Source organism: Pinus tabuliformis, chromosome 6 (genome assembly GCF_031772625.1).
Source record: "Pinus tabuliformis cultivar Carrire ecotype Pingquan chromosome 6, CPIR1, whole genome shotgun sequence".
In the NCBI taxonomy this organism is placed as follows: Eukaryota; Viridiplantae; Streptophyta; class Pinopsida; order Pinales; family Pinaceae; genus Pinus; species Pinus tabuliformis.
Genome location: NC_142292.1, coordinates 294,860,696 through 294,881,379, shown reverse-complemented (window position 1 = coordinate 294,881,379; position 20,684 = coordinate 294,860,696). Strand labels below are relative to the sequence as shown.

The 20,684-nt window shown below is 39.6% G+C and overlaps 1 protein-coding gene across 1 annotated transcript in view; it reads right to left on the bottom strand.

Moving 5' to 3' along the window:
* LOC149258491 (E3 ubiquitin-protein ligase BRE1-like 2) overlaps window positions 1–20,684 on the bottom strand; it is a 114,353-nt gene that overhangs the window by 87,589 nt on the left and 6,080 nt on the right. Inside the window, exons 3-12 of the mRNA XM_089415425.1 lie at window positions 20,491–20,578; window positions 19,961–20,194; window positions 19,693–19,860; window positions 19,308–19,498; window positions 19,057–19,140; window positions 18,803–18,922; window positions 18,445–18,631; window positions 18,157–18,317; window positions 17,967–18,038; window positions 17,780–17,856 (exon numbers count right to left, since the gene is read on the bottom strand). Of these exons, the coding sequence (XP_089271551.1) occupies window positions 17,780–17,856; window positions 17,967–18,038; window positions 18,157–18,317; window positions 18,445–18,631; window positions 18,803–18,922; window positions 19,057–19,140; window positions 19,308–19,498; window positions 19,693–19,860; window positions 19,961–20,194; window positions 20,491–20,578 (1,382 nt within the window). The remainder of the gene's footprint in view (window positions 1–17,779; window positions 17,857–17,966; window positions 18,039–18,156; window positions 18,318–18,444; window positions 18,632–18,802; window positions 18,923–19,056; window positions 19,141–19,307; window positions 19,499–19,692; window positions 19,861–19,960; window positions 20,195–20,490; window positions 20,579–20,684) is intronic.

Genomic DNA, 20,684 nt, shown 5'->3' with positions numbered 1-20,684 from the left:
GTCCATTGATCACCTGAACAAACACATCTCATTGCTTTGAGAACACATTCAAGGTTGTTCTCACGAGTTAAACATTAGTTAATTGATCTCCAACAACTGCCAACTCGTCCTTGACAAGTCGCACTCTGGTGAGGTAACTAACAACATTTTCGTCCTTATTCATCTGGATATTTCTCAGCTTCACCCTAAGAATCAGCATCCTATTTATAGTAGCATCCTAGAACAATTTTAGAATGGCATCCCACATCTTCTTCGTTGTATCCAAATCTACAATATGTGGAACTATATGATCCTTAACCCCATCAAGGATTATTCTTCTCGCCTTGGCATCCTCCTTGTATGTTATGTGCTGTGTTGGGTCTATTGCTACAACTACAACACTGGTCGCATATTCTTTGAGATCATTCTCTTCCAATGACAAAGAAATTTTGGATTTCCAGACACCAAAGTTTAAAGCTCCATCCAATCTATCTTGATCTCTCAATCTAGTTGAAGCCAGTTTTGAAAACCCTCGAAAAATAGACAAAACGTAAATAAATTTGAAGGAATTTCAACTAAGTTTTATAACCCTCGATTTCTCTTCATGTGTCCTACACTAAGTCTCTTCTGCCCTCAAATTTGTGCTTCACTAAGTTGCTTTGATACCATGTGAAAATTCTATTGCAGTTACTAGTTATTAATCTTCTATCTTTGCAAATTATTTGTCTTCTATAAATTACTTGCGGAAAAAACTGAATTGAAACACAACTACAATTTCACAAATAAATTATCACATGAACTAAGAAAATAGTACACACATAAAAATTTAACATTGATATTTTTGGACCAAATAGTCCCTTGAAAAACCCCAAATGAAAAACAAGTTTGCAGATAGGTTTTTATTATTCTTCAACAAATCTATAATTGTAATTTACATAAATTGTTTGTTGTAAAATAGCAAACCTTCGGCAAATTAATTTCTTCACTTCTGCAAGGTGATTGAAACTCCTAGAAGCAACTCGACCCCTCTAACTCAATTTGGCCTCTCTTTGTGACCATAAATCGATCCAACTAGTGTGTTTTTGGCAAATAACTCAGCCTCTCTAGAAACTCGCAGTAATTGGGAAAATAACTTTGCCCCCACTAGAATTCTGACCTTCATTGGCAAACTCGACTTCTCTCGTGGAAATCGATTCCACTGGAAAATTCGCACTTGCTCCAACAACTCAGCCTCCCTGAAACAATTCACACTGGCTAGAGAAACTTAGCCTTTGCAGATAAATCAATCCACCTTTGTCACTAAGAATCTATAAATCACTGTTAAGAACCCCTCTCCAGCAAAACGATCTCAATCATTGTTGGTCCCCACTGTTGGTGTCTCTCATGCTATCATTGTGCCCTTGTTGTCACTGCAAATCTGCTTGTTCGAATAATCTCCAAAAGCCCCATCTCCTCTTATAATCTCTCATTGACAAATCAACAGCCACGATCTAACTCCAATCGATGGCTAAGATCATATCGACTTCTAAAAATCACTTTACTAGAAGTCTCTAGAGAAAATCGATTAGTCTCAATTAATCCCCCATTAATTAACCCATTTCCCTAAGTTAGAAAATAATTGAAGCTAGTTAATTAAATCTAATTAAGACATTTCACTTAGAAACTTTTTTCGAGGTATTGGAGATAATTAATCCTCTTGTGTTCCTTAGTCTCATAAACACCATCTAAGACTAGAACACCTATTCGAGCTACAAAAACTAACAAAGGGCAAGCAGTTGGAGTCTCCAAGGCGATAAGTAGATATGTGTCTGCTACGAGATTCTAGAGAGGGTCAATTGTGGAACTAATTCAAAGTTTGCATAGAGGACTACAGAGTGTCGTGCAATCGAGATTTGCAAAGCAAGCAAACGGGATGTGCAGAATGCTAAAGCAAGGTTGTTAAGAATTGTGCCAAGAATGTTGCAAGGATATAGTACAGAGGATCATGCCATGGGCAGAGTGTTATGCTAGTCATGGTCAAGTAATTGCGGGACACAAAGACCAACAAGGGGTCATTAGCAAAGTCATCAAACATTAGGAAATGTCATTGGGTAGAGGATTTAATGCAACAAGCATGAGCCAATAATGGTCGATAGAGCATGGTACGAAGGATAGTACCAACAAGGTTTTCTAACAGGACTAGCAAAGGTCAACCCTCAAAGGAAGAGAGGGAGATCATACTAGTCGAGGGCATGGCAATAGATTTCGTGGATGTCTCAAAGGACCGAGACAAATCCATAAGGGAGGTACTAGGGAATCCATAAACCAGTAGATTTCCTAAGGTTCTAAAAGGACTTAGCACACAGGGAAGCAGAGAAATGACACAAGGAGCAAATAGCTCTGAAGATTGAGTAGCTAAGAGGGAGTCAACCTTCAGGCTTAAGAGGGGAGAAGCAATCGACGAATTCCCCCAAATATGTCAATAAGGTCTCTTGGTACAAGATGAACCTTGTTACAAGATGAACTCACAGGATGTTCAGAGCAAGAGGTTTGTAAGAACCAAGCCAAGGACAATAAGATTTCGAGGATGTTTCCAAACCACAAGGCAAGATAGGATTCCAGTTTAGACGACACAGCCTAGGCAGCGAATGCAAGATCGAAATCAGTGCCAAGTGGCAGAAGTACCTCCCTCGCTAAGAGGGAATGTTGAGGTTTGTAGCTCGAGCAAGTACTTCTACACATGCCTAAGGGTCTAGGCATGCAAAAGTTGCCCAAGATCTCCCTAGAACACTTGCTCTAGTGTGAGCAAGTTGCTAATGTAACTTAACCTAATTCAAACTTAGGAAAAGCACATAAGTATCATCATGGATTATTGAGCTAAAGTAAATTGAGGAAAAGTAAACTAAATTACTTTAAGTGTGTTTTAATCTCAACCCTTGATCTCAATTGAGGCAAGATCTAATCTCAGTGGTCAATCATTTTGGAGATTAGATTAAAAATTAGCTTAGTGTAAAGTTATAAAAGCAAGGCTATGGGGGAGGAGAAGACACCACGAAACAGCAGCACAACATCAAGATAGTCTCCCCAACGAATGTGTTGGGTCTGATGAAGGACCATCAAGGAGATCCAAATCAACCAAGGAGGGTTTGATCAGCTAGATCAGATCCAATGTTGTATGTAATTTCTTAGTTGGGTCATTTTGCCAAAAAGTGAGCCCAAGTAAGTTCAAATATTAATGAAGAACTCGAATTGGATAGAATATTTCTGATTTTTATGATTGAGATTGGTGAATTTACTTTCATTGTATTTAATGTTGTTAATATCGTAGTTGTGGTTTTTATTCAGTAGATGTAATTCTGCTAAAAACTAACTGTTAGATTACTAGGGTGAGATAACCCAACAAAATGGCATAGACATCTAGAGTTTAAGTCATATTATATGCCTTTTTAACCATAGAAAATTGTTATAATTTCTCTTATATGCTCATAAATTTAGCCCTCATTTTACATTTTAGTATCATACTTTCTAGGGCTGAAATTGCTACTATCATTAACCATTATATTGCTGCAATTCCCAATTTTCAAGCTAGTTTACAATGGTCGTGTGTAATTTCTTGATTGTGTGTGTTTGGGAACGTATCTTATGTATTGGTTAACCTAAGCTTTTAAATTGAGCCACAAGCACCTTTAAACTCAAATCTGAAAATTACTCTCTAATCCACCCAAACCCTAATTTCTCATCTTTATCCTGTTGAGAAATCTAGGGCAGCTAGATTAGGTGATTTCTCTTTAATTTGATAATTGCTTGTGATGTTCTTTTACTTTTATTTGTGATTAGCTTCCTCTTCTCTATTATAATAAAGTTCTTATCATCAAACAGATATCAAAACATGAAGATCAATAAAACAAATGGACACAAGATGTACATTGCTAGCCAGGGCCAAAACCTATCCTGGAGAGGAAGGAAAACCCACAAAGAATTTCCTCTTCTTATAGAATCTTCAAATGACGAATTCCAAGACCCTTTAGACCCAAGGCTGAGACCCCTCCAAGATCAAGTCAACCTCCTTTTAGATGAGCTTCTCTTTCACAAAGTCAACCCAAGTCAAATCTTCTTCATTTGCACAACTTTGACCCCTGCAACAAATTTCAGCCTCCACTACAAGTCTGCAACTTTTGCGGCCCTCCTGCAACAACTGCAACTTCGCACGTACGGATGAATAAGACTACTTTATGCCTCCTTACTTCTACGCTTGACTTGCTTCTTCCTTCTAGACAAATGGACTGTAAAAATTGCTTCCTTCCATCATATTTTCGGCCCTTCTTAGAGATTTGAAATTAGAGCTTGTAGTTGCAACCAAACCCTAGTCTTCTTTGCACATGTGGGATGAATAAGACTGATTTAAGCCTCCTTACTTCTATGCTTGGCTTGCTTGGCTTGCTTCTTCCTTCTAGACAAATGAAATATAAAACTTGCTTCCTTTCATCAAATTTCCGGCCCTTCTTAGAGATCTGAAATTAGAGCTTGTAGTTGCAACCAAGCCCTAGTCTTCTTTGTACGTGTGAGAGAGACAATGAATAAAAATCAAAATTTCTTTTTTCTTCTTGAGATCTAGTCCTTCGCTTGTTCTTCCTTCTCATTCTTTTAGTGTGCTTGATCGAACTTGATTGGTTAATGCTCCCAAATGAGGTCGAATGATTTATAATTATAACTTTCCTTGGAGCTCGAATAGCCCTAAACAGGGTCGACTTGTCTTCTGCAGGCCGACTTGGTCTTGGAGGGAGATCTATATTTTTGACTCAAAAATATATACTTTGACCTGTTACAAAATGCCCAAAGGGATCTTTTACTCAAGATAATGACTCTATCGACTCCATGACTCTTTGACAATCCCTAGAAGCACACAATGGGTGCTTTGATCTAATATAAAAATGATCTTAAGCATGAAACCCATGCTATAAAATAACAATAATAATTTTTTCTTTCTTTTTTACAAAATATATAAAAATCAAGAGTACATGACATATTATGAAGACCGAACCTAATTACATATTTCAACACGCCCTCTTAGCTATGGAGGTATTCATAATATCAATGGTACAAAAACATTCTCATACTGAAGAGTTCTCATAAGAAGAGTCGGATTGGTAAGCCATCTCATAAGCTATCTTTTCAACTTATATCAGCACATCTCATCATATCAGCCAGCATTGTCATATAGCAAGGCCTTGACTAACAGCTTTATCTCTCAACTAGATTAGAGCACAATGTTGGGAAAACAATGATTTATAGACACCCTCGTCATTGTCTCTCAAGGCACATACCCCATCTAGATGTCGACAAGGTATGTCCTTTTAAGACCATTCCCCTCTTGGATTTACACATCATCAAGGAATCTCCTCTTCGAATACTCTTGTCTTGGATGCCCTACCTCATCCTCAAAGAGTATCGGTTCCTGAGACTACTTCTATCCCCAAGAAGTATCAGTCTCAGATGCTTACCCAATCCTCCATTCTTTCTTCATGATGTGAAGACAAGAATGATGTGTCTATCTCTCCCTCTCAACTAGGTTGGATTTACTCATTCCTTTACATCAAAGGAATATACCCAACCTCCCTCTTAACTAGGGACTTGATTCCAACAACAACTATCTATTCTTCTATGGAGATCATGGTACCATCAACTTCTTGTAAGGCTCCTTTTTTTGCATCATCATGTCATGAATAAACTTCAACTTCTACATCATGGAGCCATCTTCTTCATAGCTTCTTCATAGGGCTTCAGTCATCTTTCTCATCACTTTCTTTCAACGAAACATAGTGTTGAACCAATTAATGTTATTCATGTCATCCTTCTTTTAAACGGAAAGTGACCTTTGTTGTCAGCATCCTGCCATTCTTCATACTGCTACCTCTTTCAAGTCATATTCTTTTCAGAATCATCCATCCAAATGTATGTGTAGTAGATATAGTTTTACAACCTTTTGCCAGGTAGCCCTGTTCCAATCCAACCAGATGCTTGCTTTCAAAAATCAAAAGTGAACTTCAAAATATAATTACCTCTTTATGATGGCCCTTTGTTATTTGCTTCTGCAACATCAACATCCTTTTCTATACAAATCCATCTCCAAGGCATCTATTACCTGTTGAAATTTGGTACCGGAGGACAGGTGGTTCCCTAAGGCTTTGATCTTTGGCCTAGGGAAAAGTGTCCAAAAGAATTTAATTTTTCTCCTAAAGTAACTTTATAATTTTTATAAAGTTAAATCTAATTTGAAAGTGACTTTAAGTGATAAAGTTACTAAGTCTAATTTTAAAGTGACTTTATAAAGTCAATGAAAAATTAGAAAGGAAAAGTGACTTTGGAAATAAATGACTAAGTGGGTCTTTATTTAAGTGGGGTGAATTAAAAAATAGAAAGTGAGATTTAAATGAGCATTTAATCTCAGCCATTGATCTAAATCTATTTCAGCCATTGGATTTAGGGATCACCCAAAAGTCATTTAGGGTTGGGTTAAGGGAGGAAAAGGAGGAAAAGATCATTCATTCTTTCATGAGCAGATTGGGAGAAGGAGAGCAAGAGAGCAAGGGAGATTTCTGGGCAAGGAGGAGAAAGAGGCAGCAGTTTGGCACACACACCAAGGCAGCACTTCAGCAAATCCGAACAGCATAAAGAACAAGCAGAAAAAGACAGTTTTTGTGAGCAAAATAGTGGAAAAATTATTTTTCAGCACGAATATCGAGGAGGCGATTTTCTGCACTTTTTCTGAGGGTTGTCCGTACAAGTCTGTACGGCCGTCCGTACAGTCCGTACAGTTCGTACGGTCCGTACGTCCGTACAGTCCGTACATCCGTACGGTCCGTACAGCTCTTCCAGCATTTTTCAGAGTGTCGTTTGGGCTGAAAACAGATAAGTTTTGCTTGCTGGAAATTTCTGTTTTTGCTTAAATTTATTTGCTGAAAATTTTCTCTGTAAAAGGCATTTTCCAGAAATAAAGAAGAGCTCTCAAACTGGTTTTCCCCAAGAGTTGTAGGGGGTTTTTCCAGGGTCAAGTTGACCAAAAATCACTGAGTTTAAATGTGTTTTAATGGCTGTTTTAATTGCTGATTTTTTATTTCTGCAATTTCCAGCACTCTGAAAAATTTCCAGAATTTGTGTTTTCAGCAATATTTATTTTTTCAGTCTGTTAAATGTATGGCTATGGGAATGGGCATTTAACTATATGGGAGAAATAAGGTGAAACTGAAAACCGGGGTGGGAAACAGAAAATTTTACATGGTATCAGAGCTTGAGTGCTGAAGGGCAGTTTGGGACAGCAAAAGAGAAAAAATACAGCTGCTGATTTTTTCACTCAGAAAATTCCAGCAAGCTGATTTTTCATAAACAGCAGGTTTATCTTTACCACAGCAGTGCTATTTTTTAGTTTTAGGACAGCAAGATGTCATTGGGATTGAGGGTGGAGGATAGGTTGGATGGGCATACAAATTACAGCGTTTGGAAGGAGAGAATGCAGAGTATCTTTGAGGAGGCAGAAGTCTGGGATATCATGGTGCATACAGCACAGCACCCTGTTGTTGTGCCTACTGATGCTACTCAGTTGGCAGCTTATAATAAAAAGAACAACAAGGGTAAGAGGCTGATTCTAGACGGAATCAAAGACCATTGCATTCCTCATGTGAGAGAAAAGAGCAATGTCCATGAGATGTGGACAGCATTGTCCAATCTCTACCAGAGTACCAATGAGAACCGGAAGATGGTCCTGAAGGAGAAGCTGAAGAACATTAAGATGGGGAATGATAGTGCAGCTGGATATCTCACAAAGATTACCAATGTGAGAGATGAGTTGGCAGCGATTGGAGAGGCCATTCCATCCACTGAGTTGGTGCGTATTGCAGTGAATGGCCTCCCCCGTTCATGGTTGAACTTTGCTGATGGGGTTTGTGCACGTGAGACCCTTCCCACATGGGAGAGGTTTTGGGATGATTGTATTCAGACAGAGATCAGGAAAGGACAGCTTGGGGCAGCCAAGCCAGTTGAGCAGGATGAGGACGTAGCACTGATGGCAGGAGGCAAGAAAGGCAAAGGGAAGAAGCAGGCTTCCACAAGCGGTGGTGGAGGCAAAGGCAAAGGTAAAGGTAAACAGGGTAACTCACAAAAGGACTATTCCAAATTGAAGTGTTGGAATTGTCAGAAGATGGGACACTATGCAGTTGTGTGTCCGGAGAAGAAGAAGAAGAAGGGGAAGACCCAGGATGTGGCAGCGTCAGCTGAGATTGAGGACTTTGCAGGTCGTTTTGACCGGGAGTTTGCGTTCACTACATGTGAGTCCTCTAGTGCAGGATCACCTGCCACACAGGTTCAGAGGGAGCATGCTTTTCCCTCGATTAGCGGAGCATCTACAGGTATCTGGTATGTGGACAGTGGGGCTTCACGTCACATGACAGGAGTCCGGGAGTACTTCTCAGAGCTTTCAGAGAGTGGCACTGATATTGAGGTAGTACTCGGTGATGACAGAGTTGTTAGAGCAGTCGGGGTGGGGACAGTGACATTTCAGAGGGAGTCCAAACCTCCCTTGAAGGTGTCAGAGGTTCTTTATGTGCCAGGGATGAGGAAGAACCTCATATCCGTCTCAGCTTTGGAGGACAGAGGATATGAGGTACTGTTCAGGGAAGGACAGGTGTTGATGTATCCCAGGGGCTCTCCAGCTGATTCAGCTAGAGTGATAGGTGTACGCCATGCAAAGGTGTACAAGTTTGCATTCCAGCCCCCTTTGGCATTGAGCTGTAGTACCGACAGCAGAGCTAGCAGTTCTGAGCTGTGTGAGATTTGGCACCGCAGGATGGGGCACATGTCTCATGGAGCCTTGAGGACATTGCGGGAGATCACTACAGGTGTGCCAGATTTCAGTACTGATCACCATGTTACTTGCAGAGGTTGTGCGATGGGCAAGTTTGCCAAATCCCCTTTTCCCAGCAGTGACAGCAGAGCGACGGGGATACTTGATTTGATTCATTCCGATGTGAGCGGTCGGATGTCTCATGTTTCCTTGAGTGGATATGAGTACTATGTCTTATTCATTGATGATCACTCCAGGAGGACCTGGATTTATTTCTTGAAGACCAAGAGTGAGGTCTTCAAGCGGTTTCAAGAGTTCAGAGCTCTTGTGGAGACTCAGACAGGTCGAAAGATCAAGTCCCTGAGGTCGGACAATGGAGGAGAGTACACCCTTGGAGAGTTTGTTGACTATTGTGCAGAGGCAGGCATTAGGAGGGAGTTCACTGTTCCTTACAACCCCCAGCAGAACGGGGTTGCGGAGAGGAAGAACAGATCCATCATAGGGGCTGCCAAAGCCATGTTATATGATCAGGGGTTGCCATTGTTCTTGTGGGCAGAGGCCTGCAACACAGCTGTTTACTTGCAGAACAGGAGTCCGCATCGTGCCTTGGGGCACATGACTCCGGAGGAGGCTTTCTCTGGGAAGAAGCCTGATCTTGGTCATCTTCATATCTTTGGATGCATTACATACTCCTATATACCCAAGGAGGAGAGGACCAAACTAGAGCCCACCGCAGAGAAGGGTATCTTTGTGGGCTACAGTGAGACCTCAAAGGCCTTTCGGATTTACATTCCTGCACAGAGGAAAGTTGTTGTCAGACGGGATGTGAAGTTCGAGGAGGACAGGGCCTTTAGGAGGTCACGGGAGTTAGAGTATCTGGATCAGCCAGACCCTCAGCAGCAGTTGAGTCAGTCGCAGGGATCCAGTGGGCAGGGATCAGGAGGATCCGGAGGTACATCTATGAGGATGTCAGGTCCATCAGTGAGCAGTGGCTCGCCGAGCCAGAGGGGTGGTGCTCCGGGTAGCATGCAGAGCAGTTCACAGAGCAGTTCACTAGGGAGTCCACTGATGGACAGTTCACACGGTACCTCAGCTTCTACAGGTTCAGGTGTAGGCAGGAGGACAGCAGACAGACAGCCAGGAGTTCAGGCTACTGATGGGGATGAGGAGGAGGAGTTTCATTCTCCTATGGGAGAAGCATGCTCAGGGAAGAGGAAGCCCAAGTGGCTTCAGGACACCTTGAGAGATGCCACATCTGTTGCTGAGCCGAAGAGGCCGGTCAGAGAGAGTAGACCACCTGAGAGATTTTGTAGCTATATGGCGATGGTTACCAGCATCCTTGACTCTGAGCCTTCTAGCTATGAGGAGGCAGCTAGCCAGCAGGTCTGGAGAGAGGCCATGCAGGAGGAGTATTCTTCTATCATGAAGAATGATGTTTGGGAGGTGGTGCCGAGGCCTGAGGGCAAATCCGTGGTTACTTCCAGATGGCTTTACAAGGTAAAGCATGCTACAGATGGCAGCATTGAGAAATTCAAAGCGAGGTTTGTGGCTAGAGGGTTCTCCCAGGTAGAGGGAGTTGATTATGAGGAGACCTTCGCTCCCGTGGCTCGATATACTTCGATCCGCTCCATTATATCGATAGCAGCAGAGATGGGTTGGAAGATCCACCAGATGGATGTGAAGACCGCATTTCTCAATGGCTTCATACAGGAGGAGGTGTACATTGAGCAGCCACAGGGCTTTGAGGTGCATGGGAAGGAGTCCCATGTGTGCAGATTGAAGAAGGCCCTTTATGGCCTGAAGCAAGCTCCCAGAGCTTGGTACTCCAGGATAGATGCATACTTGCAGGGGATGGGTTTCACAAAGAGTGAGGCAGATCCGAACCTTTACTTTATTGTGATTGGTGAGAAGCCTCTCATTCTGGTGCTGTATGTGGATGACTTGATCATTACATGTGCAGAGAGACTCATAGAGCACTGCAAGAGAGATCTTGCGGCGGAGTTTGAGATGAAGGACATCGGCTTGATGCATTACTTTTTGGGTTTGGAGGTGTGGCAGGAGGAGGGGCATTTCTTCCTGGGGCAGGAGAAGTATATTGTGGACATCCTTAGCAGATTCCACATGGAGGATTGTAGACCCATGTCGACACCGATGATCACCAACTGGAAGAAGCTTCATGCTTCGGATTCCGAGTTGGTGGATCCCACATTGTACAGGCAGCTGATTGGTTCCTTGATGTATTTGGTCAACACCAGACCAGATATCTGTTTTGCAGTCAACACGATGAGTCAGTTTATGTGTGAGCCTAGGAAGGTTCACTGGGTGGCTGCAAAACACATTTTGCGGTACTTGCAGGGGACAGTGGATTATGGTCTGGACTACAGGCAGGGAGATGGAGTGAGATTGGCAGGATACACTGATTCTGATTGGGCAGGTTGTGCTTCTGATAGGAAGAGCACTTCAGGGTGTTGTTTTGGGTTGGGTTCAGCAGTAGTGTCATGGTTCAGCCGGAAGCAGCAGTCAGTAGCACTGAGTTCAGCGGAAGCAGAGTATATGGCAGCCAGTCTAGCTAGTTGTGAGGCCATCTGGCTTCGCAAGATGTTGTTTGGCTTATTTGGTCAGCCTTTGAGACCTTCAGTGATTTACTGTGATAATCAGAGTTGCATTAAACTCACGGAGAATCCAGTATTTCATGACAGGTCAAAGCATATCGGGATCAGATATCATTTCATTAGAGACTATGTTCAGAAGGGAGCTGTGAAGCTTGAGTATATTTCCACTGATGAGCAGGTTGCAGATATTCTTACCAAAGCCTTACCACGGGGCAAGCATGTCTACTTCAGAGACAAGATGGGTGTGGTGAGGAACACCTTCCTCGGTAAGAGGGAGTGTTGAAATTTGGTACCGGAGGACAGGTGGTTCCCTAAGGCTTTGATCTTTGGCCTAGGGAAAAGTGTCCAAAAGAATTTAATTTTTCTCCTAAAGTAACTTTATAATTTTTATAAAGTTAAATCTAATTTGAAAGTGACTTTAAGTGATAAAGTTACTAAGTCTAATTTTAAAGTGACTTTATAAAGTCAATGAAAAATTAGAAAGGAAAAGTGACTTTGGAAATAAATGACTAAGTGGGTCTTTATTAAAGTGGGGTGAATTAAAAAATAGAAAGTGAGATTTAAATGAGCATTTAATCTTAGCCATTGATCTAAATCTATTTCAGCCATTGGATTTAGGGATCACCCAAAAGTCATTTAGGGTTGGGTTAAGGGAGGAAAAGGAGGAAAAGATCATTCATTCTTTCATGAGCAGATTGGGAGAAGGAGAGCAAGAGAGCAAGGGAGATTTCTGGGCAAGGAGGAGAAAGAGGCAGCAGTTTGGCACACACACCAAGGCAGCACTTCAGCAAATCCGAACAGCATAAAGAACAAGCAGAAAAAGGCAGTTTTTGTGAGCAAAATAGTGGAAAAATTATTTTTCAGCACGAATATCGAGGAGGCGATTTTCTGCACTTTTTCCGAGGGCTGTCCGTACAAGTCCGTACGGCCGTCCGTACAGTCCGTACGGTCCGTACGTCCGTACAGTCCGTACATCCGTACGGTCCGTACAGCTCTTACAGCATTTTTCAGATTGTCGTTTGGGCTGAAAACAGATAAGTTTTGCTTGCTGGAAATTTCTGTTTTTGCTGAAATTTATTTGCTGAAAATTTTCTCTGTAAAAGGCATTTTCCAGAAATAAAGAAGAGCTCTCAAACTGGTTTTCCCCAAGAGTTGTAGGGGGTTTTTCCAGGGTCAAGTTGACCAAAAATCACTGAGTTTAAATGTGTTTTAATGGCTGTTTTAATGGCTGTTTTAATTGCTGATTTTTTATTTCTGCAATTTCCAGCACTCTGAAAAATTTCCAGAATTTGTGTTTTCAGCAATATTTATTTTTTCAGTCTGTTAAATGTATGGCTATGGGAATGGGCATTTAACTATATGGGAGAAATAAGGTGGAACTGAAAACCGGGGTGGGAAACAGAAAATTTTACATTACCAAGGTTATCCTTCTTCATTATACCTATCTGGGTTTTCATAATTTCTTCATGGAGATGTCATAACCAACCCTTTTTTACATCAGAAGTTGATTATCCATGTAAATGCATCTTACAAACTCTATTTTCAACTTCTTCACATATTGCTTCCTTGAGATTTCTATACATAGCTCCTTCTTTAAGGGAACAATTGTTGCCCACTACCTCATATTATTCATGAGGTCATATAATGTTGAATCGATCAATATGTAGAAGAGTTCAAGACATATTATATCTATGCCTTCATGCATGAACCATAAGGGAGTCTTCTTCTTCAAACATGCTCATGAAATAGAGCATTTCAATCATCTTTTTCTGAAACAAAATAAATACATGACTTTGTCTATCTATCAAAAAGTTATCAAATGTATGCATACCTCTTTCTTCGTATGGTCATCTAGACTTCCTTCAGCAACTTCCTTTTCCTTTGTTTGAAGATGGGAAATACTTCAATCAAACAATTATGTTTCACTTCCTGTCATTGTACCTTCATCCTTCCAAACTGTGGATCCCACATTAAGTGGAATGTAGATCATCTATGTAATCTTCAAGTAGTGATGAACCTTTTCAACAAAGATTCTTGTGGAGGACCTTGATGATCCTTTTCTACAAATACTTCATTCTAATGATGATGAGGTGTGATGGGCTCTTATCTTCCAATCTTGCTAGATGACTTGCTTCAACCATGCAAACTACTACTTCAACTATCCTTTTATGCTTCTAATATGATGCCATCTCAAAATTGCTACAATGCAATGCTTTCTACCATGATTGTTATCTTCTATAAACTGAAAATGAACTTAAATATATGAGAGACCTTTAATTGTAGAGGTCTTTCACTTCTACTTTCTTTGCTTTCTTTTCATCAAGTTCTTCCACTTCTTCGGTTACATGGGTTTCACGTCCTTCTTTCCTTTTCTTGTTGCCCTTCTTGAGTTTAGGACAATTCCTCTTGTAGTGCCCATATTCATTACATTCATAACACTAAATCTTAGACATGTCAACTTTCTTTTGAAATTCCTTTTGGAGGCTCAAATTTTCCAAACCTTCCTTTCTTCCTCGACATAGCTGCAAATGCTTGTGTTGGCTCATTCGATTCAATGTCATCCTTTGCTTTTAATCTTGTTTCTAAAATTTTGCACAAAGCCCACATAGGTCATTGAACGATGTAGCTTCCTTCTTTGCATAAATGCTTGATACAAAGTTGCCCCATTCTTTTGGTAATGCATTTAATACACAGGTGATCATCTATGGATTTGTCATGGTTTTTCCTAGCTCTTGTAGTTGATCTTTAATAGACAGGTGGTCATCTCTGGATTTGTCATGATTTTTCCTAGCTCTTGTAGTTGATCTTTTATTTGTGATATCTTCATGAGATATTAAGCTACCCCTTCTTTCTTTATTACTTTTATTTTGTATAATTCAGTTCTTAAGGATATTATTTCCTCAATTGTACTTACAAAGTACATATCTACCAACTTTTCATAGATTTCTTTTGATGACTTCAATTTTGCTACAAAGGTAATGAGAGAATCCTTGATAGATTCAATGAGGATTCTTTGAGCCCTTATTTCTCCTTTCATATATGTTGATAATGTGTGAGCTTGATCTTGAGGAGGCTTAGTGATGGAGCTTATAGCACAATCAAAAACTTCATTTTCTGTAAAATTCAAATCTATTATCTTCTTCCATGCAAGGTAGTTTGATGTCCCAACAAGTTTATTGTTCTCCTTGCAAAAAGTAGTCATTTGATTTGTAGATTGAGACATGAATATAAAGTGCTTACTTGACAAATGAAGATGCCTCCTTGATGATGATGTCTTCCACTAGAGTGTGAGCATTAGAATGATGGAGGGATGATCTTCCTTCTTTAAAACAATGCTCCTTTTTCAAGATGCTTGAGGTGTGATATTTTCTTCAATACAAGGATGGTCTCTTATAGACTTTCCAAAATGTTTTGGAACTTATTCTTTCCCTTTAAGAGTTTAGTGTCCTTCCTTCTTCTAGATGATGACATGGAGGTATGGTCTTTTTGGTCTTCTTTATTCTTTTAAGAGTCCTTTCTTCAAGATGATAGTGAGTGACTCCGTCCCTTCGACCCAGGAGGCTTATAAACAGCCCCATTATGGTAACCCTCACCATATGAATAGTGAGTGACTCCGTCCCTTCGAGGCCGGGTAACCTGCCTCTGTCTTAGCTGGTGAATCTCCAACTGGAGACGGAGGACGGAGATGAGACGGATACGGGTCCACTGATCAGGATCCATTCCCCTTTCTCTCTCTCAGCCTAACCAGTCGGTTCAGAGAGGGAAAAGTGCGGGGAGTGGTTCCGCGCCCTAATCTTGAAAACCTCTCCCTCTCCCTCTCCTTAACAGTCGAGTACCTAAAGGTCCTTATGGTCGAGCCCCTGATGATGAGGTCTTGGGATGTGATGATTAGATCTTCTTATTTATTATGCTTGGCCCTTTTGTATCCCTTGCAATTGATATGATCTTCAAGTTGCCTTTCCTTTTGACCTTAGCTCTGATATCATGTTGAGAAATCTAAAGCAGCTAGATTAGGTGATTTCTCTTTACTTTGATAATTGCTTGTGATGTTATTTTACTTTTATTTATGATTAGCTTCCTCTTCTCTTACTATTCTAGTGTTCTTATCATCAAACAGATATCAAAACATGAAGATCAATAAAATAAATGGACACAAGATGTAGGTTGCTAGCCAGGGCCACAACCTCTCCTAGAGAAGAAAACCCACAAAGAATCTCTTCTCTTCTTATAGAATCTACGAATTCCAAGACCCTTTAAGCCCAAGATTGAGACTCGTCCAAGACCAAGTCAACCTCCTTTTAAATGAGCTTCTCTTTCACAAAGTCAACCTGAGTCAAATCTTCTTAATTTGCACAACTTCGACCCCTGCAACAAATTTCAGCCTCTACTACAGGTTTGCAACTTTTCTGGCCCTCCTACAATTTTGCACGTGTGAATGAATAAGACTAATTTAGGCCTCCTTACTTCTTCGCTTGGCTTGTTTCTTCCTTCTAGACAAATAGACTATAAAACTTGCTTCCTTTCATCAAATTTTTGGCCCTTCTTAGAGATCTAAAATTAGAGCTTGTAGTTGCAACCAAACCCTAGGCTTCTTCACACATGTGAGAGAGCAAAAATCAGAATTTTGTTTTTCTTCTTGAGATCTAGTCCTTCGCTTGTTCCTCCTCCGTCTTCTTTTAGCTTGCTTGATCGAACTTGATTGGTTAATGCTCCCAAATGAGGTCGAATGCTTATATTTATACCTTTCCTTGGAGCTCAAATAGCCCTAAACAAGTCGACTTGTCTATTGCAGGCCAACTTGGTCGTGGAGGGAGATCTGTATTTTTGACTCAAAAATAAATACTTTGACTTGTTACAAAATGCCCAAAGGGATCTTTTACATAAGATAATGACTCTATTGACTCCATGACTCTTCAACCATCCCTAGAAGCACATAATGGGCTTTGACCTAAAATAAAAAAGACCTTGAGCATTAAACCCATGCTATAAAATAACAATAATATTTTCCTTTCTTTTTAACAAAATATATAAAAATCGAGAGCACATGACATATTATGAAGACCAAACCTAGTTACATATTTCAACGTATCCTTGGGTGGAAAACATTATAAAAACCTTAGGGGTCACTTCACTTGAAATAATTGGGTTATTTGATCCCTAAGATCTACTAGGGAAGCCTCCCTTGTGTTGGATTGTGCCCATCACTACAACAAGGAGAATTGTTGCTGAGGTGATTGTGGTGACACTCCCATTGTTGCACTTGATCTAGGTTGCCTAGTGAGGGTTTGCACAAGGGTGCTAGATTTTATTGTAACACAACTCTCATCTATTGTAAAACTTCAAACCATGGTTTTAAAAACCAGCCCAGTCTGACTCAAAACCGGTCAAATCAACCAACCAGAGAATGCCTTGGATAAACTCAGTGAACAACCTCAACTGGCTAACCAATTTGGTAACAAACTTATCTGAATTGGCCAATCCCATCATGAACTGACCAAACAGCTCACAAACCGACAAAAACATAATTGCATAGGGATTTTAGACTGTTTGTAATAAAAGAAGGGTAAAATCCCTCCCTAAACCTTTGCCATAAAGAGAACTCTCCCTCTCCTATTTGCCTCACACCTCTCATTTTGGCTCTAATGGTTTTGAGTCTTAAATATAATTTTTTCATTATAATTTAATTATTTTACGTATTTTTTTGAAAATAGGATCATTGAGTTTGACTGAAAACCTGGGTTGATAGGTGTTCAAGTCAAAGTCTGAGTCCAAGTATTAAAAATATGCTTCAAAGCTGAGATTAGAGTGTCTTCTTGTTCTCAGTAAAATCAATTTTTGTCTTATGTACTATATTTGGAAAAAGTTATTCAAACCTCTAAAAGCTCTGATTTAACTTTCTTATTGCTTGTTGATTATATCATTTTTGTTTGGAATAAAACGAGAAGGCAACAGTGAACCACCCAGCATATAAAAGCCAGTTCGCCAGAACCAAATGCACTTTTCTCTTCTCCCTTATAGGATGAGATTCCTTTTCCACATCAGTGGATTCATAATGCACATACCAAAGAAAATAATTTGAATAATTTATTAAAGTGTGAATTGACATCAGAATGATGTCAAATTTCTCTGTCAACCTATTAAAGACTTAGTCATAAACACCACAAATATTTTCTTAATGCGGTGCCAAGACATTAAAAAAATGAAACTTTAATAGCAGCCAACAAAAACTTTAAAAATTAAATAAGATCACCTAACAAAATCATCATAATGTGCACTACTATCTATCGCTATAAAGCAACAGAATATAGATATTGCAAAAATGTTAGTTACATCCAAAAACATAAAATAACATTAAAAATTATTAAATTTACACCTGGAATCTGTGGTTTCCCGTCCATACATCTCCAGAATTAACTTTAGCTCTTGTTCAGTCTCTCTTAGATCCGTAACCTACATCACTTAAGACCAGACAATATATTGACAACAAGAAAAATTGCCAATGAACCATTGAACCAAAGAATTAATTATTATAAGCACTGCAGTTTTGAAGAGAAGCGTACCAAAGCCTGCAAGGATTTTATTTTAGCTGCATGGTCTGCACATTTATCTGACAGTTTTTTGTATTCATTTGACTGCATTCCAACAGTAAATATTCATTTGTATATGAAACTGTCATGATAATGAAGCCCAAACAATCATTTTGCAATCCCTTCCGCTTCCCAGGAGGATAAAAGGTGCACAATAACTTACCTTTCTGTTAAGTATAGTTGTGAGGGAATGGACCTCTGCCCGCAATGAATGAACTTCAAAGGCTGTCTCCTTAAATTTAGTTAAATGTGCTTGCATCATACCCATCTCTTTATGTAGAGTTGAAACCATGACTTTAAACTCGCTAATAGTGTCTTTCCTTCCTGTAAAAGTTCCAAATGCATTTATCTCAAGAGATTAGATATCATGAGCACACATTGCAAGAGCACCTCAGATAATGTCCTATTTCAATTTGGTTGCATTACTACAGCAATTATATAGCAGTTATACCTGACTCCTGTAAAGCCTCTTCAAGCCTCGTCTCAAATAAATTTCTTTCAGTCATGCACTCTCGCAAATCCAACTCTAGCTCAGCTATTCTAGCATCGGCAACTGCAGCTGCCCTCTTTGAAACCTCAGACGATTCCAGCTTCAAGTTCATTTCCTTCTCACGACGCAAAAGGGCATCCCTTTCAGCCTGCAACATAAATTTTGCAAATTGCACATTCAAAGGACTTAATGTTTCAACCTTAAGATGCAGTTTGAATAAATGTGATTTTAACACAATATTGAACATTAAACTTCAATTTGACAGAAAATGATGCACTGTGCAGTTTATATTGTTCAACAAGGCACCATATAGGCCAACCTGCAAGGACTCAACTGCAGACTGATAACGGTCCACTTCAGCTTTCAGGCGTTGAAGTTGGTCGTTCAGTAAAAGGTAGGGTCTAGATGACATAATATGCTTCCCATCGTTTAAAGAGTCCTGTTTAGCACGGTACAAACAATATTAACACTAGCAGTAATAAAAATATGTTGAGGAAGTGGCATAAATACACCAGAAAACAGATAGCTTTTTGCTCCATTAATGTGTAATATGGTCCTGGCAAAGACATTAACCTGCATACGATCCATCTGCTGTGAAATTTTCAGCTTTTCTTGATGTGTTTCTTGGAGCTCGGCTAGTCGATTTTCTGCTAATGTCTTAAAAAAGGTAAAAGCCAATACACAAGCCAACCAGTTTAGATTTTTGTCTAGTATCCATCTCTCTTATATAGAATCTTAATCTTGCAATCCAACATCCTGATTGATAACTGCTAATAGATGATAGTAATAAACAAAGTGAAACACTGCCACAAATTTATAAGTACCTTAAGTTCTTCCAATGCGGCTTCTACCTCTCTTAATTTTCTTGACTTATCCCCATACTTGTCTAAGTCATTTCTATTCCCTAAATGCAAGTTTGGTAAACATGCTCCAAGTGATGCATCCCTTTGTGATTTCAAATGTGCAAGCTTACATTTACTTTCTTCAAGCTCTGCCATTGTTTCCTCCAGCTCACCTGGATGGCCATACAAACAAAAACTTTTATCATCTCAAATCTTAACAGATAATCAGAACCTTGGAAAATGTATCAGAGCTTGATCATCTGCTGCATGGTTTAAGATTTGTTAAATATCATATTTCCATGGCACAAAGGAACAAGGAATATGATACTATATTTATGCTAGAGGGAAATATGATTATATCATTTACCCATCAACCGTTTTATCTCAGATTGATCCTTTGCATGACTGTCCTGAAGAATTTGAACCTCATTTGAATATTGCTTATGCTTCAGGTGATGTGCATCGATTGCAGCCCGTAAATTCTTGACCTCTTCCCTTAAGTTATCATGATTATTTTGGAGTTGTTTGCTAACTTCTGAAAGATACAAATACAGTATAAGTGCACCATTGTATGCCCATCAAGATTTATAGAAATCAAAATTTTGTAGTCAAACAATATCCAAATAAGGCCTCACCATCTTCAGCTAGCCTCTCGCAAAGAATAGAGGACAATTCCTCATTTTTAGCTCGCTGACCATCAATTGCCTTTAATAAATATTCCATTATTTTTAATGTGGATGCACGCCTTGTCATAAGGCCATTCTCTACATCCTTGACAGAAGCATTTGGAACTTTGCTTTCCATTGTACTGGCTTCTAAAATTCGACACAAAAAGGTCTCTTCTGGAGGACATGATCCACCCTTCCCATCTGAATATCAAACAAATGGTTGAGTTGTGCCAACAAATCAATTAGAAAATTGCTTTGAAAAAACCAGTTATATTTTATGTGCAGATAGATCTATAATTCACATTTTATAGGTTAGGTGTTTGACAAATAAACAGAATTATATATTCAAGTTGATAACTTCTTTAATCAAAAAGGAAAAATGTTCTTATAGAATACAAGATTGTTGCCTTCATCATTTATTTTGGAAAAAGCATTAGATTAAAAATTATAATAAAATCAGCTCCATTTTCTGTTACATTCCAAAAAATGAGTACCACCTTCCAAAGTTTGAGAAACATCCAAAACCTTGACTCCATTTGTGCATCCCCCAGCTCGTATCGAAAGCAACTCCAAGTCATCTACCAACTGGAATTTGGCATTCACATTACAGATAGGTTGTTAGCCGCTGACACAGAAAACCATAAAAGGGAGAAATTTTCGAAACCTATATAAATGTCCAGTATTAAAACTA